General features: G+C 42.0%; 1 protein-coding gene across 2 annotated transcripts in view; it reads left to right on the forward strand.

The window, feature by feature from the left end:
* LOC128741835 (probable serine/threonine-protein kinase DDB_G0267686) overlaps window positions 1–25,965 on the forward strand; it is a 282,954-nt gene extending 256,989 nt beyond the window's left edge. For both annotated transcript variants that reach the window (XM_053837920.1, XM_053837921.1), the window contains one exon: window positions 24,972–25,965. In XM_053837920.1, the coding sequence (XP_053693895.1) occupies window positions 24,972–25,214 (243 nt within the window). In that variant the 3' untranslated portion in view covers window positions 25,215–25,965. The remainder of the gene's footprint in view (window positions 1–24,971) is intronic.
* Window positions 25,966–26,311: the final 346 nt, after the last annotated feature.

Here is a 26,311-nt window from a genome sequence, read left to right on the forward strand (position 1 = left end):
AACGCGCGTCTCCCACGGACGGTAACCATTGACGGCGACGAACTAGAAGTGGTAGAGGAGTTCGTGTATTTGGGATCACTGGTGACCGCGGACAACAACACTAGTAAGGAGAGTCAGAGGTGCATCCAAGCGGGAAATCGGACCTGCTTTGCCTTTCATAAAACGCTACGATCAGGAAGCGTACGCCGCTACACGAAGCTAACAATGTACAAAACTCGTATCAGTCCGGTAGTTCTTTATGGACTTGAAGCCGTGAAGCTGCTCACGGAGGACATACGCGCCCTTGCCGTTTTCGAGCGGAAAGTGCTGCGGACAATATTTGGCGGAGTACAAACTGAAAGCGGAGAGTGGCGGAGGCGTATGAATCACGAGCTACAGGCACTGCTTGAGGATAGATCGTACATCTAGCGAAAGTTAGCAGGCTACGGTGGGCCGGACACGTCGTAAGGATGCCAGGCGACAGTGGAACGAAAATAGTCCTCTTCAACAACCCCACCGGCACCAGGAACAGGGGGCCCAACGTGCACGATGGCTCGACCAGGTTGAAAGCGATTTGCGATTTCAGAGACGACTAGGAAATTGGCGACGAGTGGCCCACGACCGAGTTGAATGAAGACGAGTGCTTGAAACAGCACGAGCTACCACGGCTCTATGTTGGTGAAGAAGAAGATGTTGCTTTGAGATACTGTTCGATACCCTGTTTTGAGGTTTATTTAAATGAAATTTCGAAAATTTCAAAATTTTGCCAAATTCGATAAATTACTGTAACCAATTACAGACATGCCACCATAACTTTTTTATGAATGTATCCGATCTCAATTATTGTGAGAAAAATAGTTAAATACCTTGTTTCATCTATTTTAATATTTCTAAAGATATTTTTTTGAATTTTCTCCTAAAATATGTCACTTTTCATAAAACTCAAATGTGCGACCCCTAAATCGCGTCAACCAATGTTGACGCTTTATAAAAGTTTTGTTGTAATACCCTAAACTATCATTTGAGGGGGGGTGAGTTTTCTGACATAGTGCTGTTTTGGGACACTCTAATATCCAGTGATTGATCGCCGGTTTACGATAAAACGTCTATTTTTTGCTTTGTGGAAAGGCATTAATTTAACTAAATTGATAAAATAATAATAGACAGTCCTACCACAGAACAGAAGTGGAAGTTCGAACGATTCGGCGATCAAAACTGGTAACAAAGACTTTTTTGTTTTTCTTTTTCTTTGGGAAGGTTTTCGCATAGAAGCGAATAACAGCAATATAAGCAGAACGCTCGCTGCCAATCGCATAGCAGATTTCACATGCGTTCGTGTGCTTTCGTATGCGTTCGTGTGTTTTCGTGGGAAAAAGTGACTCGCTACCGCCAGGTTCGCTAGTATCTGTAGAAAGTAGCATGTACGTGTTTGGATATCTACTTCCACTTCTGTTCTGTGGTCCTACATCAACTTCTCATACATCCCATGTGGATGTACATCTTTATTTTTTTTCGGAAACCAAGAATCGCTTAACCCTTTAAGCACTAGCTCACACAATTGTGTAGGTGAAACCTTTTGCTAAACATTCTATCTAGAATCGTTCATGCGACTTCAATGTACACAAAAGTTCTCCTGCCGAGTGCTCAACACCCGTTTAACCGCCAGAGTCACATTTGTTCTTCACCGGGACGCTCATTGAACTGCATTTTGGAAGCTTCTGGTTCCTCTAGCTCAGTCCTGCCGTTCCTCTTCAGTATTCAGCTGAGTTGTCCCGGAACTGTGACTAGATATGGATCAGGAGTCTTCCAACATTAATCTCACCAAAGACACTCCGTCCCTGGCCAGGCCAGGGTTCCTCCAGCATTGGTAATGGACACCATTCATCTGACACATCCGTAATTATTGAGGAAAATGATCGTCAGACCCCAAGTCGCAAGCAAAATGCCGTAGTCCAAGATTAGTCAAAACAGGTTTTCTGATGTTCAAATTTGTTTTTCACCCACGCTGGGTTACCCTTGACGATCACCGAAATTTTCAAAGCGGAAACTGTTGAATGTATAAACAACGTCGATGGTTGCTAACCAATCGTTCCGCGCACTTCTGTTCTACAAACTGTGAAAACTAGATCACCTATTTTAACTCAACTTGCCGTAGTCTTCTATCAAAATATCGGTGGAATGAGTTCCGATATTAAAAACTACCGACTAGTCGTATCGGATCGCCGCTTTGATATCATTGTAATTTCCAATTAAATTTTTGGATCCAATTATGAAGTGTTCCTGGTGCGGCCACTTCTGGAATACTGTTCGTCCGTTTGAAGTCCTAACTACAACAACAATACTGAGAGAATTGAGTCCGTTCAGTGTCCATTACTAAGATTCGCTTTGCGATAGCTGCCATGGAGAAACCCGTTCCGTCTTCCTAGCTACGAAAGCCGCTGTCAACTGATCTAGAACCTCTCCGTGTTCGTGGGACTACCTCCAAAGCACTGCTTATAATACGGTAAGCCCTGTAGGGGCAGCATTGACAATGGTAATGTTGAAATTGCCATCTCGTCGCACTAATTTTAGCATGAATGGTGCAATGGACCTTTAATCAAGTGTCGTCGATTTCCATCTGCCACGACGAATGCTACTCGGAAGATTCGCTTGCTTTTATGATCCTTGAAGGATTAAGCAGATCTTTGCTTCGAACCCTTCTAGCTTCCTTCTGCATCGTCGTCAATCCATGAGCTTTTTGTTTCTTCATTTGCCCAATCATGTCCTTTGTCCTTATAATGGATGCCAGTCCCTTTGGTTTGCTGCCTTTTTTGAGTATTCATTTCCTTGTATCGTTTTAGTGCGAAGTATGAATCGAATCTTTCGTTAACACCAATATCTTCAATATTGCTGCAAAATCTCGGATGGTCAAAAGTATTGTGAAAACAATTCTATCACAATCATTTCACACACAACTAACTATTTCCGGATCCGCTTACATCGTTGAGTTTGTGTTGCTTTCCACCGTGAAAACAAGAAAAAAATAATCGAGCATGAAATAGAAAAGACTTTGCGGTTTGTAACTGCTTTCCGGTAATTATAGCGGTAATAATTTTGAGACAAAAGAGATCGGCATCACAGTGTTTAAGCTTTTATATATGTTTTTTGTAACGCAACAGATTACTTACAATGCTTTCCTACAGTTTAATGAGAGGCATTTTACACTTAAAACTATATATATGTAATTATCATAATAGCATTATAATTGACGATGATTTTATGGACGCTGCTGCACAACTTGAAACAAACATCGGATATGAGTGCAAGTGCAAAAATTTTCTGTAAGAATGCACTGTAGTAGGAAAATTGCGCTTTCTGGCTAAAATATTCTTCAGTTCCAAATTAATTAATCTTTCAGACTTATAACAACCTTAACAGTTTTCTTTCCATATTACTATTCAACGTCCAAAGTCTAGCGCTCAAGTTTTCGTTTGTTATTATTTATGTTTGTTTTCATTTCGAATGCAGGGCCTTAGAAAATTATTATGAATTTAAAATTCGTAGTGATAAAGGTTTCCCAAACCTAAAAGGTGTTACATGAAGCTTCAGAGTCAAATTTCTCGAAACCTGTTAAATGTCACCTAGCAAAGCAAAGCCTATAGCACCTATAGGTGCTACATTCCGTTATCGAAACTTGAACTGCTGTTTTTATACGACAGATTTCGCAGCCAGCTGTTAGAGCACAGAACAATCGCAGGGCCAGTTGCTACGATCCTATTGACTCTAACAGTCTCGCCCAGCCGAGATTCGAACATACGCTTTACGAATCATGTCTTGTCGGAGATCATTGTATGCATTGGATTTTTAGATTTAAATCGCGCACTTTTGAGCTTTGATGCCCAAAATGAGAAACTAAACTAGGGTAGGTTTCTGCTTCGTCGTAATTGCCTATTCCCGTCCTATTTGATATTTGATATTTGATATTTATTGAATAATTTCAACCGACTCATTGGTCTAAATGAAATGCTGGCTGGGAAAAGCCGCCTTGAGAATGCCCAAACCACGCATCCTCAAAGAGGCATAAAAACCCAGCATCTTTTCTTAACCATAAATACATTTTAGGACAATAGCAAATAGCATATTACATTACATATCACACTAAATTCCATATACAGCACTCGTGTTGATTTCAGATAATCGCCGCCACCACAATGTTTGTTCGATTTAATCGACGTTTTTCGGCGAAATAAGTATGAAGATTAAAATTACCAGTTAGTCCGGACGTTTCGAGCTACTACTGGTCTTCGCTCATCATCTGCGGACACTAAAACACTATATTAGGCACATTTACAACATAAAACATATTACAAATTCTTAACTTACACTTTTTCGTCCATTAGGTTCTACTTCGTTTATCTTTCTCTTTGCTATGTCTTACTTTCTGTTTCTCTTTCCCCCAAGTTTTTTGATTACAGGGTCATATGCAGCTTTGAACGTTGCGGAATCTACTTGTCTATTCACAACATTGTTCTCACCTTTAATTTTAATGTAAAATGTTTCCGCTATTAGTCTAGTGTTATGTTTAGTTATTTTCTCTATGATTTTGGCTTCGTCAAATTAAGGAGGACTTCCAAATACGAGGAAATTGCTGACATTGCATGGAGAGGTTGAATAATAAAGCGATTGGCGATTTCAAAACTTCATAACATTTCTTCAACAGCACAGCAGGGATGCCATCAGGTCCCGGGCAATAGCACTGTTTCATTCTGCCAACAGCTTCAGCAACTTCAGCACCAGTAACGTTGAACGTTTCAGCTACAATCTCATCGCTCGGAACAAAAGTGCTGATGCTATACTTTCAGATGAAGCGCACTATCCACACAAATTATTAAAAATATCAGCGATTTTTATGACACACTAATATTTTAGTTTGTTGACTATCATACGCGATCAATCAAAGTGAGCTGAGTTCTATTTAAATGCTCTTTTTCATTAAAGAATTCCAAGCAGCCAAATTGCCTACTTGTTTTCGTGCGACGAAGAAGAAATGTCGACTAATCGTTTCAATTTCCGTCATTCATAAAATGAAAACAACTCACGCAACGCATTGTCGTTATTTTGCAGCCGGAAAAACTTACATGACCAGCAGAAATTTTGCAGAATAACATTTGTCATGCCTTCCTACATAAATACATGCGAGCTAGTTTCGTAAATATTATTGTGATTTTTAGTTCGGACGATGAAAAATTTTGATGTACGGATTTTAAAACGGTACGACGAATTTGAGAAATAAATTCAGTTGCGTAATTTCAATAAAATACTTTACTAATCGCTTTCTAGTAAATTCAAAGTGCACGGATCGGAAGATAAATGTGTTTGAGTCAAATTAGCACAAGAACTTTTGGGGTATTCATTAAATCCACCTAAGAAATGATGAAAATTAGAATGACTTTCCTTACTACGACGGGAATACAAAATAATCCCTACTGCTGTCCTGTTACCTTATATAAATCAAAGATTGTATTCGTTTCTATCGCTTCCCCCACGTTGAACATATTTTCCCAATTCGATCCGTTTTTATCAGCGCAGCACAACACAATTTATTCTTTTTCCACTACTCTTTCAATGAAATGGTAAACATGCGCACAAATACAGAATCATATTACAATCGAACACTATAGCTGTAGCGTACTTCCCCAACACAGATATCAAATAAGCCTACAATTAATTGGTCGGTGTTAAGTCAGACCGCACCAAGTGACAAAATTAGGATTTCGAGGAAAACGCGTTCAACGTTTGCTGCTCTGTATGGTTTATAGTTATCAATCGTTCTAAATCATCTCATAACTCTAGGTTTTTCCAAAAAAAAAACTAAATGTAGTAAAATGGAGCTTAGACAATTCTTTATCGTTTGCTGTCATTAATTAATTTTTTTAACTTACCGACTTGGTCCGCTCTGATTTAACACCGACCAATTGTCGTACGCAAAAATCGTCTAAAAAAACTTGTTGCAACGAAGGGGATTTGATGCTTTTACTGACGCGTTTCCCCAACATAGACAGCAAATTGGTCTAGATTTTATCGTCGCACGAAAGCAATCTTTGACCTGCCGGGACGCGAGGGTTTTGTCTCTTTTACTCAGGTGGTTTCCAAGCAGAGACATCGAATTGGTTTATGTGTAATCATCGTGAAGAATTTTAGATCTGTTGGGACGAGGAGATTCTGTCATTTTTTTCTTCTAAAAACACGTGTAAACTTTGATGATGTTTTCTCCAACCAATTGGAAACCAGGTAACCACTTAGGCAATAATGTAACGATCGACGACGATGTGTTTGAGATAGTCGACCAATTTGTCTACCTTAGTTCGTTGGTAACAGAGAACAATGACACCAGCCGTGAGATTTGGAGGCGTATTGTCAGCAGAAGTCGTGCTTGCTATGGGTTTCATAAGTAATTGCGGCGAACAGACTAAGTTGCCGTACAAAACGAAGTACCCTGTACAAGACGCTTATTAAACCGGCTCTTCTCTAGGAGGAACTACTATGAAGGCAAGAAAACGGAGTATGAAGGCGGTGGATGAACCATGATTTCTATGCTCTATGATTTCGCACAGCTCTATGACGAACCCAGTATTCAAAAGGTACCTAAAGCTGGACGGATACGATGGGTAGGGCATGTTGCAAGAATGCCGGACAACCACTCTGGAAAGATGGTGTTTGCTTGAAATCCGGTAGGAACAAGACGACCGGGGGTGCAGCGTGCAAGATGGTTAAACCAGATGGAGATGGACCAGTGTCCAAGAAATTGGAGAGCGGTAACCCACAACCGAATATTTTGGAAAAACTTTGTTTATCAAGCTTAGGAAGCTTATGACGGCAAGCCAACTAACTGTTATTTGGGAACTGCTGTATTTCCAAAAAGGAATCCATTCTAAACACACCTTTACTAATAATTTATTTCTTTGAGTTTCAACGCTAGCTAAACGACAAACCCGCGCAAAATGTCAATAATTTGCTTTCGTTCAAATTATTCGACCAATACTGCTAGGGTGTGCTTTTTTCCCTATCAGCTGTTGTTGCTGCATGTTACTGAAATAAACCGTACGGTTTCTATGCCTGTTGAAGGTTGGTCGGCAGGCAGCACCTGGTGAAATCATCACCTAAGCTAAGAAGAAAAAAAGCACCATTTCCCGGGCAGCCTGTTTCCATTCAGCAATTTGCGGTGCGCACGCTTTTCTCCCTGTGGGGGGAGAAAAAAAAATCCTCCACTCTACTAGTCGACATGAAACGGCACGCGGTAAACCACCCGAAGATAGGTAGCATAATTACTGTGTGCATACAATCAACATAAGAAATTGCTTCTGACTGATGAGCGCGCGCTCTCTGCTGCGACTGAAGCAAATGTTTTGGAACGTGCGCGTGCTTCCCGGTTGCGCCTAGTTTCGTTTACATGCTTCTGGAAAAGCGCTGCAGAAGTTCAATTTTTTGCTCTCCTACAACGGCAGAGGATAAACATTTGCAGCACGACTACCAACTGACTAATGTTTACTCGTGTCCATAGCCGCTGGAATACACGAACAACGGCCGAACGGAATTGCCCGGTGTAAGGCAACACAGGAGATATACATTCGCTTGTTTACCTAGTGTAACTGGACTTTCAATAGTTGATAAGTTTTATAGTATGACGAGCGATACGATGAATTAGTGATTTTCCCAACTGGCATTCTGGCAAACAATTTTGATATGTTACCTTATACAGTTGATGAATTTTATTCTTAGTCTAATTAAGCACTTTTGTGAAATACTCAACAATGTTGTAATGGTAACAATATTGAAAATAATCGCTAAGCCGTGTTTTCATGGTGAGAGAACCAAAGAGTCTCACGGCGATTACTTAGTAGTCCATTATCCAATAAAGTTGATTTTTGGCGCATTGTTCGTATCTGCTATAAACTAGTCATCTACTAAAAATTAGCTTTATTGGTTAATTAACAAGTTCGACATCGCAGTGGGCGTAGGGCACCACCTTATTCTGGGGATTCCTGTATACTTTTTCTGAAGACTCCCACTGTTATGACTCTTCTGGAAGAAAAATTAGGGGGTTTGCTTAATAAAACGATGTTATTCAAACTCAAAAATTGAAAATTGAGAGCCACTATTTACCTCTTGCTTTCGTAATGTATAGTACAGTTGCAAAAGCTGATAAAAACCGCATACCTAGCGTTAGTATTTGTGGTATCCAACAACAGCGTGCGGCACGTTGAATGTCAATGCCCAGCCTGAAAAGAGAAAGGTTCTCAACATTCAATTTATTTTCTATATTTGTTGTGAATAGTAGAAATTCCACGCAAAATAACGCGAAACATTAAATAGATACTCAATGATCAAAATACACATGTCCTTTCACCTTATTAGTTTGCCAGTTTAAATTACAACTGCTTAAGTTTGCCGACTATATAGAGACAATTTCATAAACCAAGCGATTCGATTGAAACCAAAATGGTGTAGGTATAAACTATAACTGTACAGAGAAAGGTGAAATTATTATTACTATCGTTTGCTAATTAGTGCGTTTTAAAGTGGCACCAGGAGATAATAACAGAAATATCTCACATTTATGATGTATTTTGATATTTGTATTATATTGTGTTACATATCAGAAATAAATTCTCTAGAAAGCAATAACGACATAAAAATATCTAGTTTTAAGTTTTAAGAGTTTTTAATAAGCTATGATAGTTGCATTGCAACTCCTTAAATTATAAACTTCGCATCGCTGCTAAACTTGTCACTTATCACAGAGACTAATAGACGTTACGTTAGGCTGTTCGGGATCGATGTTGTCGACAATACGTTGAAACTCGACCCAGTTGGCACGGTGGTAGTTTCGTCGGGGTCGACTATCCACCGTTTCGGTAGAGGCAGGAAGCTTCCCCAGCAACAACGTAAGTTTTATTGTACTATTATTGCGGTCTTCATGACTAATTTTGGTATTAAATGCCATCATAAGAGTGTAATAAAACCCCAAATATTACTTGGGTTCAGCATCACAGGGTAGTGGTCGGTTCAGCATCACAGGGTAGTTCTTCGAAGACTTCTGGTCAGTGTTGCGAAGCCTACACTCATGTGGTCCTATTTTTTCACACACGCGTACTCATTCTAACGAACACTCCGGCATAAGAATTCTTTTAAAACTCCCGCTCTTGTTTCTTCATGCACTGCAACGAGTTTTTGCGACTGTATGTTTAGCTAACAGCTACAGTCGTCGCTCGTCGTTCGTCGTTACAGCCCGATCTTACTTACTTACTTAGGCGGCTTGCCGTCCTAAGACAAAGCCTGTTGAACAAAATTTCTCCATGTAACTCGGTTGAGGGCTACCGCTCTCCAATTCCTCGGACACCGAGTACTCTCCGCCAGATCTCGCTCCACCTGGTCTAACCATCTTGCTCGCTGCGCTCCTGGTCGTCTTGTTCCTACCGGATTTGAGGCGAACACCATCTTTGCAGGGTAGTTGTTCGGCATTCTTGCAACATGCCCTGCCCATCGCATCCGTCCAGCTTTAGCCACCTTCTGGATACTGGGTACGCCATAGAGCTGTGCGAGTTCATGGTTCATCCTCCGCCTCCATACTCCGTTCTCCTGTACGCCGCCGAAGATCGTTCTTAGCACTCGTCGTTCGAAAACTCCGAGCACTCGCAGGTCCTCCTCGAGCATTGTCCATGTTTCATGCCCGTAGAGAACAACCGGTCTAATAAGCGTCTTGTACAGGGTGCACTTTGTACGGGGACTTAGTCTGCTCGACCGCAATTGCTTGTGGAGCCCATAGTAAGCACGACTTCCGCTGATAATACGCCTCCGAATCTCACGGCTGGTATCATTGTCCGCCGTTACCAGTGAGCCAAGGTAGACAAATTCATCGACTACCTCAAACTCATCGCCGTCGATCAATATACTACTGCCCAAGCGGTGTCGTTCGGCCTCGGTTCCGCTGGCCAGCATGTACTTTGTTTTAGACGTATTTACCTTTAACCCAATCTTTTCTGCTTCGCGCTTTAGTCTGGTGTACTGTTCATCCACCGCCACAGATGTTCTGCCGATAATATCCATGTCATCGGCAAAGCAGACGAATTGACTAGATTTGTTGAATATCGTGCCCCGCGTGTTGATATCCGCTCGGTTCATAACACCTTGTAGCGCTATGTTGAACAGCAGGCATGAAAGACCATCACCTTGACGAAGCCCTCTGTGTGATTCGAATGAACTTGACAATCCACCCGAAATCCGAACACAGCACTGCGTACCATCCATCGTAGATTTAATCAGTTTGATGAGCTTCCTGGGGAAGCTATTCTCGTCCATGATTTTCCATAGCTCTTTCCGGTCGATGGTATCATATGCGGCTTTGAAGTCAACGAATAAATGATGCGTGGGAACTCTGTATTCACGGCCCTTTTGAAGGATTTGCCGCAGTGTAAATATTTGATCCGTTGTAGACCGACCTTCGACGAAGCCGGCTTGATAAGTTCCCACAAATCAATTCGCAATTGGTGATAGACGGCGGAAAATGATTTGGGACAGCACTTTATAAGCGGCATTGAGAACGGTGATCGCTCGATAGTTCTCACAGTCCAACTTGTCGCCCTTTTTGTAGATCGGGCAGATAACCCCATCTTTCCACTCCTCCGGTAGCTGTTCCGTATCCCAAATTCTAACAATTAGTCGGTGTAGACAAACGGCCAGTTTTTCTGGTCCCATTTTAATAAGCTCCGCTCCGATGCCATCTTTTCCAGCTGACTTGTTGTTCTTTAGCTGCATGATGGCCTCCTTAACTTCGCCTATCGTTGGGGCTGGCACCTCTTCTTCGTTTGCTGCACCGTCGAAATCGCTTTCCCCGCCGCCATGGTTTTCCGCCTGGGCGCCATTCAGGTGTTCGTCGAAGTGATGCTTCCACCTATCCGTCACCTCACGATCGTCCGTCAGAATACTGCCTTCTCCCGTCTTATCCCGACACATTTCGGCTCGCGGCACAAAGCCTTTGCGGGATCCGTTCAGTTTCTGGTAGAACTTCCGCGTTTCCTGAGAACGATGCAGCCGCTCCAACTCCGCATATTCCTGCTCTTCCAGGTTGCGCTTTTTCTCCCGAAAGATTTGGTTTCGCTGCATCTTCTTCTGTTTGTGTCTTTCCACGTTCTGACGTGTGGCACTGCGCATCTTGACCGCCCGCGCAGCGTTCTCCTCATCCATCACCCTCCTACATTCATCGTCAAACCAATCGTTCCACTGATTCCGGGCCACATGCCCGATGGAGCTCTCCACTACACTGCTGATGGCTGTTTTGATAGTGTTCCAACAGTCCTCGAGAGGGGCTTCGTCCAGCTCGTCCTCTTCCGGCAGTGCAGCTTCGAGTGAATGCGCGTAGTTTGCGGCGACGTCTGGCTGCTTCAGCCGCGCGAGATCTAACCGAGGCTGGCGTCGGTACCGAATGTTGTTCACAACGGAGAGTCTTGGGCGCATCTTAACCATCACTAGGTAGTGGTCCGAGTCAACGTTAGCGCTTCGATAGGATCTGACGTCGATAATGTCTGAGAAGTGCCGACTGTCGATCAAAACGTGGTCGATCTGTGATTCTGTCTGATTTGGTGACCTTCAGGTGTACTTATGGTGGATTCTGTGCTGGAAAAACGTACTACGTACGGCCATATTCTTGGAGGCGGCAAAGTCGATAAGTCTTAGGCCCATTTCATTGGTTCGCTGGTGTGCACTGAACCTTCCAATCACCGGTTTGTATTCCTCCTCCTGGCCGACCTGAGCATTGAAATCCCCGATGACGATCTTGATATCATGTTTTGGGCAGCGGTCGTATTCACTCTCCAACTGCGCGTAGAATTCATCCTTGTCGTCATCGGTACTTCTGAGGTGAGGGCTGTGCACGTTGATGATGCTTATGTTGAAGAATCGGCCCTTGATTCTCAACCTGCACATTCGAGGATTGATTGGCCACCACCCAATCACCCGTTTCCGCATCTCGCCCATCACTATGAAAGCTGTACCCAGCTCGTGTGTGTTGCCGCAGCTCTGGTAGATGGTATGTCCATCTCTGAACGTACGTACCGTTGAGCTCTTCCAGCACACCTCCTGCAGCGCTACGACGTCGAACTTGCGGCTCTTCAATACGTCGGAGAGCACTCGAGTGCTCCCTTGGAAGTTGAGAGATCGGCAGTTCCACGTCCCGAGTTTCCAATCCATAGTCCTTTTTCGTCGCGTGGGTCTATTCCGATTGTTCCAGTAAGAATATATTTGTTCTTCGTTCCATGCTTTAATATTTTTCGTGGTGACGGCTTGCAAAGCCTGCTACACCAACCTCCTGTTTCGCCGGAGGGCCAACGAAACTCGAAAGAGCCCTCCTTTCCTGTCAGCATACGACCTTGGCTTCCACCGGGGTTGGTTACCCGATCTCCATCAAAGTTGCTCGTATCCCGGCTGGTACCACGAGGCGGTAGGAATAGGAGTTGCTGAATAAGAGGCTATGAACCACTGTAGGGTCTATTTTATGCCTACACGTGCACAAGGCACCGACGGTACGCATTATTCAGCCGTTTACCAGCCTACAGCCCGATCTGCTGATACCGATTAGTATTGGGCGATAGAGTATCGATACCCGTGATATCGATATTCGAAGGCCGATATTTCGATATATTTCATCGATACTTACGACGTCGTTATTATGCTAAATCGATAATTTCAGCCCGATACTGGTTTGATAAAGCGGGATATGCAGCTGAAAAAATATAGGCTAAAACTAGGCCAGGAAATGCTCAAGAAAGCAAAACTTTAAGGATTTTTTCTCTAGCTTTTCTTTTCAGATATTTACTAAGCATAATTCTCAAATTTACTTTATTGGAATTGACACTTATGCAAAACCTTGAACCATGTCACTTACACGTTTAACGCTTATTGAACAGTAAGTGCATACGATACGCGATTTTCAGGAATTCAGAACTGACTAGAGAGCACAGAGAGTAGTATTGGACGTTGACAGCATTAACAAAGACTTTCCAGCTTTTTACGAGCCATAATAGCTGTGAAAGTGGCAGTGGTGGAACAGAGATCGAGAAAAGCTAGAAACGGAAAGGAGCAACTCCCGGCGGAACTCTGCAGGAATGGCCAAGAACCGCCAGTAACGACACATCACTGGATGGTTTCAGGGGTTTGGGAGAGAGCTGCCAAGCGAGTGGATTGAGGGTGTGGTTTGTCCCATCTACATAAAGGATAATCGGATAGATTGCCCTAATTACCGCAGCATAACGCTGGTCAAAGCCACCAACAGGGTGCACTCTCAGATTTTGTTGCGTCGTCTATCCTCGGTGGCAGGAAAGCTCGTAGGATAGTACCAGGTGGGCCTGAAGGAGGCCCGTGCTACTACGGATCAAATTTGTACTCTTCGGCAGGTCATCCAGATGTTGCGGGAGTACAACCCATCAAATTTTTGGTGGATTCCGGGGTAGCGTACGATTCAGTCGGGCGCGAACAGTTGTGGCAGGTGGTGCACGCACAAGTATGGGTTTCCGTACAACGCGACGTGTCCGAAATAGAGCTGCACTGGAGCGAGTGATTTGTTGTGTGCGTGTTTTGGGGGCACTCTCATTGCACAACATGTTTTTAATTGATAAATTTTTATGAATCTCTTTTTTGTGTAGCATTTCCTAATCCCAGAATGCCGCCTTAAATAGTATCGATAAATCTAATATCGATGCTTCACGAACAATATATCGACGGTATCGATAAAGCGGCGGAATTGATATTGATATTCAATTATCGATACTTTCGGCAATTTTGCCCAATCCTAATACCGATTACTCACGACGGCTTGTATTCCCGCCCGTGAGTAAAATCGAAGTCGAAGATGAAAAAGAAAAAAAAAGTAATGCAAAATTTGTATCCCAGTACGCCTCACAGCCTCACGGGCAGCTGATTCCCCACGAATTTTTTGGCTCGGAGAAAAGCTATGCAGGATGTGCATGTGAGATGTGCATGCGCGAGTATGTGGGTAGCAGAATGTCTGCACACAGCACCGACGGCTATTTCTTTTACGCCTGCGTGTGCGGCATAAGCATTGAATGCTATGTTTCTCATGTTCTTTCGCGTGTGAGTAGGCATGGTTGATTTCTCGCTCGATTTGCAACATTGCCTCTGGTACCTCGGAAATGGTTATGTTATGTTCTATATAAAGATGTCCAGAATAGAGTGGACCTCCGTTCTGGAGATCCTAGTCGGGCAGTCCGGCACCAAGATGTTGTACTGTCCTGCCTCGAAAACTTCCGCCAGGGTGGTACGATTCTGATTTCTCATTCGGTTACCCCACACTTCATGCCGAGCATTGAGGTCACCGGCATTCATGTACTTTGCGCGCAGTCGAGTATGGCCGAATCAAATTGCAAAAGAGCGGCAGAGCCATGCCGGGCTCTGAATTGCTTACTATTATGCCGGAGTGCTGACCTCGACTCCAATGGTCTCGATCATTTTCAGGTTGAAGCTCGGCAGTAGGTGGTATTTGAGCACCTCACAGCAACGGCTACACCTCCTCCCCCTGCACTAATTCGGTCGAGTCTCAAAAACCGAAAGTCGGAAAGGTGCCCAGCGTCCACCCAAGTAGCACACGTTGTCACAATTGAGTCGCAGCGGCTGATATGCGACAAATTTAAATGTAAAACTTCGGTTACAGTAACCTAAAATATAACAGTTGTGTAACCGAAATAGCGCAACTTATGTAACTAAATATAATTACATTAACAGTTACTCAATAACCAATATGTAGCATGTATAGTTACAAAATGGTTACTATTGAAGTTACACATAAACTGTAAATTGACTTTCAATTGGTGGCAAATTAGTTATCATGAAACTTTTCTTGCAAAGCGAAAACAATGTAGCAAGTTTATTATTTCAATCTATGGCTGTCAACGTCAAGTAGTAAATTTAACTGTTGAATATAGGAGAGTGTATAAATTTCGCTTGTTATTTCAACACAAATTTTAATGCAGTTTCAAATTTATGGTGAAATGCATGATTCTAGCTTTGAAAAATTCACGCGCTCTTATTTAATCTAGCTTTTCGTTACTTACTTTTTTGAAAACTTGATTTTTTATAAAATAAATATGAACAAATATAAAAATTTTAATTTTAATTTTCTGATTTTTTAAATTTATTCTTAACAATAATGAATTAGTGAAGCATTCACCTAGAACTCATTAAAAAACAAATTGTTTTCGCTATCAGTTAGGTAGTAAAATTCATAGCCATTTTGCCTTTGGTTTTAACTACTACACCATCGTCTTTGAAGTTTTGTATCGTTTTCGGCAAATATTGCATGAAATGATTTTAAGCAGATATTGTTCATAGATATCGCGAAAAGGTGTTTTTTAGTGATTGTTGTGAAAAGAAAGTGTTAATTTAATATCAAAGAATAGTTTCACTTTGAATAAAACAGTTTACCAGCAGTGTTAATCATAGAAGGTTACATTTCAGTTACATTCTAGTTGAACGTAACCTTAGCCTTCGACCTGGTTACGCTATCGGTTACGGTAACCAATATTAAATCTGTTGTGGTCACTAATTTCTTATGTCGTCATTTCTAAGTTACACTGTAACCTATTTCCATTGCCGGTTTCGTTTCAATGTAACTTGATCGTTTTGACAATTGAGAATAATCAAAATTTGTTTACTTAATACCAATGTTTGTACGGAGAAGATTTCAAGTACCATCAATTAAGTAAATAAACGCATTTACAAGAGCATTTTACAACCCGTGTGCCAATTGTTTATCTATACCATTAGTAAAATTCTTGAGATCTAGTTTTTGCTCCGTTGTGTTTGCAAGGAACAGTGAACAAGTGGTTGCGAAAATGTTACTAGCCGACTTTTTTTACTTCGTAACTGCTCGTAACGGAAAATTAACTGTTTTGCGACCAGCAAGTTGATGATAGTTCGAAAAAAAGGTTTCAATTTGGTCATTTGGTAACTACCTGGTAACTTTTTGAGATTTTTGTCACTAGAAAACTAAAAAGTAACTATTTTTAATTTTATGTAACCTAACTCGTTGCAAGTATCCTAAATGTAACTGCTGTGCAACCTTTTTGTATTTTTTATTTTTATGATTAGTTACAAGTGCTACTTGGGTGACCTCCGGCTTGAGATGGTTTTCCATAATGACAGCAATGTCGACCTTCTCCGTATTAAGAAAATCGACAACTCGTTGTGTTTGCTTCTCAAGGAGCAAGCATTCCAATTAACTATGGAAAGGATTTTACGGTCCATAACGGCTGACGATGGAAATTGCAGCTAAGAGCTGCTCAGCTAAGGTCTTACAGGAACGCTTGATGACGATAATCTCCGAGATGAGTTGAACAAGCTATTTGGTCGTGAGAAGGATACCGGCGAGCTGGTTGTTGGTATTCGATGGTTGTTGATAGGGAGCGGGTCGAGATTTAGCACCTATCGAGCATGATACTTGGTATCCGCTATGACCGCGGGATGGCGATCAGTGTGCCTGCGACCGGGCTGGTTGTTTGGTGATGCTTGTTGTCGGAACCGTCTGAAATCCGGTCGCTTGGCCTGCTCTTTTCTCCTCGGGATCGTGATCAACTGGTTCCCTGTTCATCAGTATTTGGTAAAGTTCTCCCTAGTGGCAATACTTTCCAACTATTGTTTTCTTTCCACCGCTTGTTGGCATTCCCCATCGAACCAATCATTTTGTGTAGTTCGGTGCTCTTCATCTAGCGGTACTGGCCTCTCCGCTACCCGAGCGCTGTCATCGAGGTTTGAAACACCTAACCCCTCGGAAGAAGGCAGTGCCTCATGCGCTGTTCGCGCGTAGTTCTCGGCAGATTACGGATTATCTAGCTGCCTGCTGTTCAGCTGAGGAAAACGGCTTTGACGCACCTGGTATACGTTTGATAGTATTGAGCGCACATAGAGAAGAACCTGGTTCAGTGACCGTTGGTTAGGTGATCTACAAATGGCTTTGTGGATCTTTGCGCGGAAAAAAGGTGCTTCGGATCACCTGGCCTCGGGAAGCTACAAAGTTTATGCATCGTTGGTCGATATCGTTCGTGTCTGTGTGCTACGGGGTCCTATCGCCGGTATAGAAATTTCTTCTCTACCGTCCTGGGCGTTCATATCCCCGATGACGATCTTGATGTCCCGTGGCGAGAAGCTGTCATACATTGTTTCTAGCCTTGCGTAGAACGCTACTTTCTTATCGTTGGGTCTATCTTCGTGTGGGCAGTGCACGTTGGTGATGCTGTAATTGAAGAAACGGTCCACATAGGAGTATTTGAACCGAAAAGTTGGCCAAAAGTATTGTTAATCATTTTCTTTAAAGTAAACAAGCGGTAATAAGTGAAAAATGGTATCATTAGTTCTATGAAGTATTTTTTTATGGAATTATGTTTGTATCTACCTAGTAGTGTAGCATAACTTTTCTGCTATTGCTATTACTGAGTTGGAGAATGGAAACTTTCATAAAAATTGTGTGAATAAAGGGTGAGAGAGAGAGGTGAGATCTTAAACACTTTCCTTCGTTTTCCTGCACAAGCTTCTCTCGATCTATTATTGAATCCCTTCGATGGGCGACCCACACGAATCACCGCAGGAAAAACTAATCCAGCATTTACTTATTCTTCTGATAAAACAGGCCTTTTAACTGATAGCTTATCGAATGAATTGCGTAATGAAAAGACTCTAAACATGCCCAAATTTTACAGAAATTTGGTGAATTTTTCCTTTAAAACCTAAAATTTCTTGTTCAATTATTTTATAGAGCATTCTTCTGGTGTTTCACAAGCACAATGACATAAAATTTATCTTTCAAGTGCTTGAAATTTCATGACAATACAATTTATCATAAGAAAAATGTTGTAAAATTAAATATTTCATCTTTTAGTGAAAAGTTTTTGTTTCATAAAATTGCAAAAAGTTGCAAAAATTTCACTCACAACCCTCTTCCTAGGATTCTAACCTATCATATTGCATCCAAGATTGTGATGAGAAAAGGTGAGAACATAAACAAATATCACTTTAAAGTAGCGACATGTTTATGCTAATTTGCTATAATAAATACTGCTCGCTTGTCATCAATATATTCATTGAAATTTAAAGTCTATATCAACAAATAATTGTAAAATCTTTGAGTTTAAAAAGCCTTTTTGCAGCTGGTCGATAGGATATATATATATATATATATATATATATATATATATATATATATATATATATATATATATATATATATATATATATATATATATATATATATATATATATATATATATATATATATATATACTAGCTGACCCGACAAACTTCGTATTGCCACAAATTAACCTGTGTTGTACATAAATCATGAATCTCGGATGATCTTTGTCACTTCTCGAGTTTTGCAAGCCCCCCAGTGGGCGGCGCTTCCGACGGCGGGTCACCGGCAACACTCGCGACCGGCTCATCCTGAATGATCTAGTGTTACTATAGATAGTTTTTGTGGTCTTGTTATTGATTAATGTTTTATGGAAGAGTCTCGAATTTCTCGAGTTGGATTAGTTTTTGAGTTTCGCAAAAATTTCTGTTTTATTTGTATGAGAGTCCATATCCCCCTACCACAGGGGTGAGAGGTCTCTAACTATCATAAAATAAATTCAAGACTCAAAAATCTCCTACATGCTAAATTTGGTTCCATTTGCTTGATTAGTACTCAAATTATAAGGAAATTTGTATTTCATTTGTATGGGAGCCCACCCTCTTAAAAGGGAAAGGGGTCGTAATACACCACAGAAAAAAAATTCTGCCATCTAAAACTCTCACATGCCAAATTTGGTTCCATTTGCTTGATTAGTTCTAAAGTTATGAGCAAATTTGTATTTCGTTTGAATGGGAGCCCCCCCCCTCCTAAAAAGGTAAGAAGTCCTAATTCATCATGGGAAAAATGGTTGCCTCCAAAAACACCCACATGCCAAATATGGTTCCATTTGCTTGATTAGTTCTCGAATCATGAGGAAATTTGTATTTCATTTGTGTAGAAGCCCCCCCTCTTGAAGTGTGGAAGGATCCTAATTCACCGTAGAAAATATTTTTGCCTCCAAAAACCTCCACATGCCGAATTTGGTTCTATTTGCTTGATTAGTTCTCGAGTTATGGGGAAATTTGTATTTCATTTGTATTGGAGCCCCCCCCTCCTAATGTGGGAAGAGGTCCTAATTCATCACAGAAAAAATTCTTGTCTCCAAAAACACCTACACGCCAAATTTGGTTCCATTTGCTGGATTAGTTCTCGAGTTATGAGGAAATTTGTATTTCGTTTGTATAGGACCCCCCCTCCTAAAGTGGGGAGGGGTCCCAATTCATCATTGAAAAAAAAATTGTCTCCAAAAACACACACATGCCAAATTTGGTTCAATTCGCTTGATTAGTTCTCGAGTTATGAGGAAATTTGTATTTCATTTGTACAGGAGCCCCCCCTCTTAGAGTGGGGAGGGGTCCTAATTCACCGTAGAAAATTTTCTTGCCCTCGAAAACCTTCACATGCCAAAGATGGTTCCATTTGCTTGATTAGTTCTCGAGTTATGAGGAAATTTGTATGGAAGCCCCCCCTCTTAAAGGGGAGAGGAGTTACAATTCCCCTTATAAAGAGGGAGGGGTCTCAATTTACCATAGAATAAATTCTTGTCACCGAAAACACCCACATGCCAAATTTGGTTCTATTTGCTTGATTAGTTCTCGAATTATGAGGAAATTTGTATTTCATTTGTATAGGAGCCCCCCCTCCTAAAGTGGGGAGAGGTTCTTATTCATCATAGAAAACATTCTTGCCTCCAAAAACACCTACATGCCAAATTTGGTTCCATTTGCTGGATTAGCTCTCGAGTTATAAGGAAATTTGTATTTCGTTTGTATAGGAGCCCCCCCCCCCCCTCTTAAAGTGGGGAGGGGTCCCAATTCATCATAGAAAAAAATTTTGTCTTCAAAAACACACACATGCCAAATTTGGTTCCATTTGCTTGATTAGTTCTCGAGTTATGAGGAAATTGGTATTTCATTTGTACAGGAGCCCCCCCTCTTAAAGTGAGGAGGGGTCCTAATTCAACATAGAAAATTTTCTTGCCCTCGAAAACCTTCACATGCCAAATTTGGTTCCATTTGCTTGATTAGTTCTCGAGTTATGAGGAAATTTGTATGGAAACCCCCCCTCTTAAAGGGGAGAGGAGTTATAATTCCCCTTATAAAGAGGGGAGGGGTCTCAAATTACCCTAGAATAAATTCTTGTCACCGAAAACACCCACATGCCAAATTTGGTTCTATTTGCTTGATTAGTTCTCGAGTTATGCAGAAATTTGTGTTTCATTTGTATGGGAGCCCCCCCTCTTAGTGGGGGGAGGGGTCTCTAACCATCACTAAAACCTTTCCTGGCCCCAAAAACCTCTACATGCAAATGGCTGAGTATTTATGAAACCCCCCCCACCATTCATCCCTCGGCACGGGTCGCATGACACCTTGGATTAGGGGTTTATCCATTCTTGTTTTTACTTTTAGCCATGGATAACAGCTATTAAAACCATCCTCCTTTGGGGGCTTTGGACCCTCTGCTCAGGTTCTCAGTATTTTGAGGTTCATCGAACATGCTTCTACTGAGATCCGTCATTTGCAGGCGGAGAGTTTACACTCAGCCTTCGCGTGAGTGCCCCCTTCTCTGTCCGCATACGACCCTAGTTTCCACCGGTTGTCCGATTTCCACTAAGGAACGTATCCCGGATGGTACCACGGGGAGGTAGAGAGAGGAGTTGCTAAATAAGAGGCTGTGGAACTTCGTGGTAGTTCTGGAGCGCATTATTCAACCATTTACCATCCATATATATATATATATAGCCTTAGAAATGTGAAAGGCAACGTCCTTACCTACATGAGCGAAAACATATGGCTCATTTTTACTCGAAGTTTGACAGCTCTACGCATGATATAAACAAAACAAATGGTTTCTAAATTAACTTTACATTGTGAGATAAGTATCTGGGAAGACAGCGAGGGGATTGAACGAGTTTTAATTTTCTTCATTTTGGCCAGCTTTTTGCTCCAAATACTCCTCTGTGCGGTCCTTTATCTTCAATTGTCAGATTCTCTCGTTGAACTATCTTACAATCTATCACACGATCCAGCATTCTGCCCAACACTACAAGGCCCGTTCCCACCGCTCTAGCAAAGCTGGGCCTATTCACCGCGGATCTTCTCAACTTTGCTACAGATTTCCTGCAGAGCTACGAAGCCGAGTTTACGGAGTTCAAGCGTCGAGCAGCACCCGGTCACCACCAGCGAAGTTTAGCATTCAACGGAACTTGAGTCTGTTTGCCCTATTGGGTTAACCCTGTAACGGGTAAGGCCTTCTGTAGACGGCCTTCGCTTTTGGAGCTCCAGAGCCGCATACGAATTTTGTTTTGAATTGACAATATGCAAAATGTGTTCAGAACAGATTTCTTGACATTTTGATATTAATATCACAATATTCTGACTATGCATTCAAAAGATATCAACTTTCAAAAACAAAAATTCCAAAAAAATCTAAAATAATTAATGCGCGAATATTTCCTTTTGGACAAAAAGGACATCTAGAACAAAACGATTGACCTTAAAATTTTTCTATGAGTAAATTTCATGCTTTATTTCAATTTTGTAATGTATTTGAATTGAAAAAATATCCGGGTAGAGCGTTAGACATGAACAACGAAATAGAGAAATTGGGCTTTTTCTAACCTGGCGCTCCTCCGGGTAATTATTTTTGCATTAAAATCAAGACTTCAGGTTCTTTTGAGTGTACTTTCATGATAAAATAGTCATTGGTTTGATTGCATCGTTTTTACGATGTTGCCCGTTAGAGGGTTAAGATTTTACATGTTCCTATTTGTCTTCCGAAAACAAACCAATGCATTGGAATAAACTTTTTGCATTGTTTTATTGGTGGGCATTCAGAGAAGACTTTTACAACTGTTTAGCTGTGTAAAGTTGCGCAAGTAACTGAATTACTTCAACGAATGATTTTTGTTCCATCCGCTTCCCCTGATCGGTTTCATAACCATGTCTCCTTGGACAAATAGCCACCCAGAATTCAAACGATCGTCACGCAAAAACGATCATCGTGAAAGTCGATAAACCGTAATATGTAAGAACAATACTGTCGGTCGGTAAAAAGATTTCGCATCTGATTTCTGTTACCCTTTCCTTATTATATTCCACAAAGCTATTCTTTTGAGCAAAATATGTCAGCAGACTCTGAATAAATTCATCGATTAACATTCAAAAACTGACTAGCCGCAATATAAAGTCCGGGTTATATTTTTAGGACGTCAAACATCTGACTCGAAAAGACGGCGTCTGTCGAAAATATTGATTACCGTAAAATGCTTTGAAAATGTCACCTCAATCGTTCAACAGTCATCGAAGACACGAAGTTGATTATGCATCTTTTAGATTCTGCAAAAATTACTAACTTATCGCGGAAGTTACGGAACGGAGAGAAGCCCAGTTAGTAAGCCAGTCCCTGATAATACAGCTCCAGCTCGCACTTAGAAATGCCGAGTGTAATTTAGGGTTTACCATCGCTTGCCTTTGCTCTAAGCACTTTTCGGACCGAACGGGGCCAACCGCACGCCATCTTCAATGCAATCGCCATTCGAAGGATGTTGCTCGCCCGAAGACTCGGAAGGTGCGCACGCGCGAAACCCGACCGAAGCCTTCGCCGCCACACTCACTGCCATCGCGAGACCGCGTGTCAGTGGCGCTTGACAGCCAAAATAAATGCACTCAACTGCGCCCGCATTCCGGCAGCCATTAGACTGGCCGCGTGAGGGTTTTGCGCCGCTCCCTTGCAGCGCAATTTGTAATTGAATGGTTGCGTCTTAACACAGTACCTGTGCTGTGGTATGGCTACCAAACTATTCAATGAAGCAGTTGCTAGCGGTGAGGGAGAGGGGGAAGAGGGGGGGGTTGGCGAGGGTTTGACCAGTTAGTGATGCCATAGGTTCAACTCATTGTAATAAATCTCCTAGCCCCCCTCCGCTAGGAACGTGTTGGCCTGAGTAGTTGGGTTCGTTCGCCGCTCGTTCATCGGTCGGTCGGTCGGTGGTGGGCTTCCGAGTCTCGAGTGCGCACTAATAGTATACCACATCGACAAACGAAAGGATGCCCGCCCGCCTATTCACCCGCAGGAGAATGAGATGGAGAACAAACTAGCAAACAACGTAGGATTTACTATTTCAGTTTCAATCAGCCAGCGAGCGGTCGACGGAGAGAAAGATAAGCGCCAATTATCTTAATAATAATATTCAATTTTAACTGTTTGTCTTGATGAGTGTAATAATCCGTTTGCTGGTTTCAATCCTTTTCATCATCGGGGTGTGTACTGGGAACGGTGGGACGGGACGAGGTGGAAACTTTGCTACCAGCCGGCCACCGTCGATTGAAATATTTATTTTTCCTGATTTCCCCCTGATGAATGAGAGAAGCTTGGTTGGTGCAATTAGTGCGGCGGTGGTGATGGCGGAGTGAGTGGGCGGTCGAAGTGGCTACGCAGAATACATAGATGAAGCAAGTGTAGTTTTGCTGCACCAAGCCAGTCATTTGAGTAATAGAGCATGGCTTCCGGCTGTGCAACTAACTCGCGCACAGGATTAACAACTGGGCATCAACAATGTTGAAATGTTGGTTACCGACCGAAAGCGGCTCCAGGGCATATGGTTGCGATTTCGTTTTAGGTATCGTCTACTGGTTATATTGAACCACTGGCACTGGCACTAGCAGGATCTTCAGTGGTGTATGGGATGGTCGGAACAAAAAAACATTAATTTAAATGACTGCTTGATAGCACGATTAGTGCGCGATTTAAACTTTCCATTGTTCCACGTCGAAATCTCGCAAACCGTCTGTAGCTCGGGGCGAATATCTGGAGCAGCGATCAACGGCAGTAGAATTCTCTGAAATCAGTTTTTTTCCTCAAAACTCAAGGTCGAGGCTCATCTTTGAATACAGACGGGAAAACTGTGGAAGATAGTGGAAACGATTGAAACGGTATAAGGAAAGGCAGAAACCAAGAACCCTTCTGCCACAGAATGTGATGAAGATAAGCCGCCAATCCAAGCCTGGAAGTTAACAAATGCACCCTGTTATTACGAAAGCTTAATAGTAGGATCGTGACGATGTTGGCCCGAGGCGCGTGCCGCAAATCCTTTTGCCCGGCTGCTGCTGCTGCTGTTGTTGTTGCTGCTGCTAAAGTCATAGCAGTTGTTATATTTATGTACTATGGGCTCATTGTGCTGTCTTGAATTTTACACACATACACACACACACACTTCACTTCTTGTATGCGCTTGCGTAAAAAAAGAGAGAGGTTGGGCGATGGCAGAAGAAAAATGCTGCATCGCTGATCTGCATATTGCCTTCGAAGTGGATTGCAGTGCATTTAGAATATGCGGAGCGGCCATGCAGATGCCGCAGAGTTTTATGGTTTTACCATAGAAGATGGGGGATATTTTCTTCTCGCAAACTGGTCCGCAAAGCTACGTGTTTCATCAAACCGCTCTGCCCTGATTTCCCGATGATTGTGGTGGTGTTATTTAGAGTCCGCTATTAAACCTCCGCGCAGCGGTTTCTTCACGTTTTATGGAACGCTACATTGTGGTTTATAATCTAACTGCACAGAATTCCTCACGGGTGGAAAGGGGAAGCGATATTATAGGTAGTGCCCGTGAGTGTTTAGAGGAACACCGCATGGGTCATTTAATCCAGTATCATAAACTGACCTCGCGAGCTCTCCGAACATGACCGACAGCGCGTTTAGAAATTGAAACAGACTTTACCAAATATGTTTTGTTTACATCTCATTACCAATATTGAACAACAAAAAAAATCCATTACTTTCTATTTGTTCTAATAAAATTCTAATCTAACCTTTCCACTGGTTTTTTTTTGTTCACTTACAGAACTTTCGTGACCAAAGCATCGACGGTGCTGGGCTGCCACTGTTGACCGAGGAACACCTGACCAATTCGCTGGGCATGAAGCTCGGTCCGGCCCTGAAGCTGAAGTCGATGCTGGCCAAAAAGCTGGGCGGTCCGTGTCCGTGTGCGCTCTGTGCCGCGCCGACTCCGTCCAGAAGTAGCACCAAGGGCGACACGACGCCCACCAATCGACCGCCGAGCAACGGTTCCGTTGGGCAGGACTAGGCTATGGGACCCACTACGGCTGGCGGGCGCCAGAAGAAAAAAAAAACCAGACCAGTGACTATGATTTCCAGTCTTGCGACGACGTTTACTTTTCCGAAAGTGGGAAGGCGCGCGGCACCGCCTTCCCGGGGACGTACTTACGATATATTGTGACGGCCACATCGAAACAAAAATAAAGCATATGAAAATCGACTTTCAATCCGCCGGGACATGTACAATATTACATTTTAATCGTTACACTCTAGGGACTAAGTCACCTTGTTATGCTCGATCGTTAGGCGATCACTTCGGTAGAGCTTAGAAAGTTAGAGTTGATAGTTCACTTAGTACTCTATGTTTTGTTAAAACGTTCACATCTCCACCGACGGGCAGGTCGTCGGACGAAAGTGTTGTTAGTATTCCGAGTACGTAGCAAACAAACGTAATTATTTATTTCACCTTTTAGCCGATAGGAGCAATACAACTTATCACAGAAAAGACTTAAAAGTGAAAAGTGAAAAGAAAAACAGAAAAGAGGAAAAATATCTAGCGTAATATTTGGCAGACTCGAAATCCTACGTAGTGTTTGTGTTTGGGTTTTACTGATTCAAGTAAATGCTCTATCTTAAAGTTTTATCTCGTCAAAATTTGTCAAAATTCTTACACTATAGAGAATATTTTACTTTTAACGTTATCAGCTAGCATTAAGATCACATTATTATCAGTATTTATCATTGAGAAGTTGATTCAAAAAACAGTTATACTGTATCTATGTTAGTAGCTCTATTACGCATGAGAAGTAAAATAAAAGAAACGTATGTTTTGAAAAATGGTACTATTTTGTTGATTCAATAGAGAAACTCGTTTTTTGCAGCCATGCACTACACAATTTTCGGTCAAAAACATGAATGCCAATTATTTAATTACTAGTTGAGCCCGAATCTTACGATCCGGAAAATATAAATGTCTGTTAAGTATTCAGAAAACTGCGAATACATATCATTGGCCAGTGTTTGCGAAGATGTTTAATCTTTGTATTAGTTCTTTGAGTTCTTATATTGCACAATATAGCTCTGTTGTACATAAAAGAGTCATAGCCGGAAACTGAAACAAATAGT

The sequence above is a fragment of the Sabethes cyaneus genome, chromosome 3, assembly GCF_943734655.1.
Source record: "Sabethes cyaneus chromosome 3, idSabCyanKW18_F2, whole genome shotgun sequence".
In the NCBI taxonomy this organism is placed as follows: Eukaryota; Metazoa; Arthropoda; class Insecta; order Diptera; family Culicidae; genus Sabethes; species Sabethes cyaneus.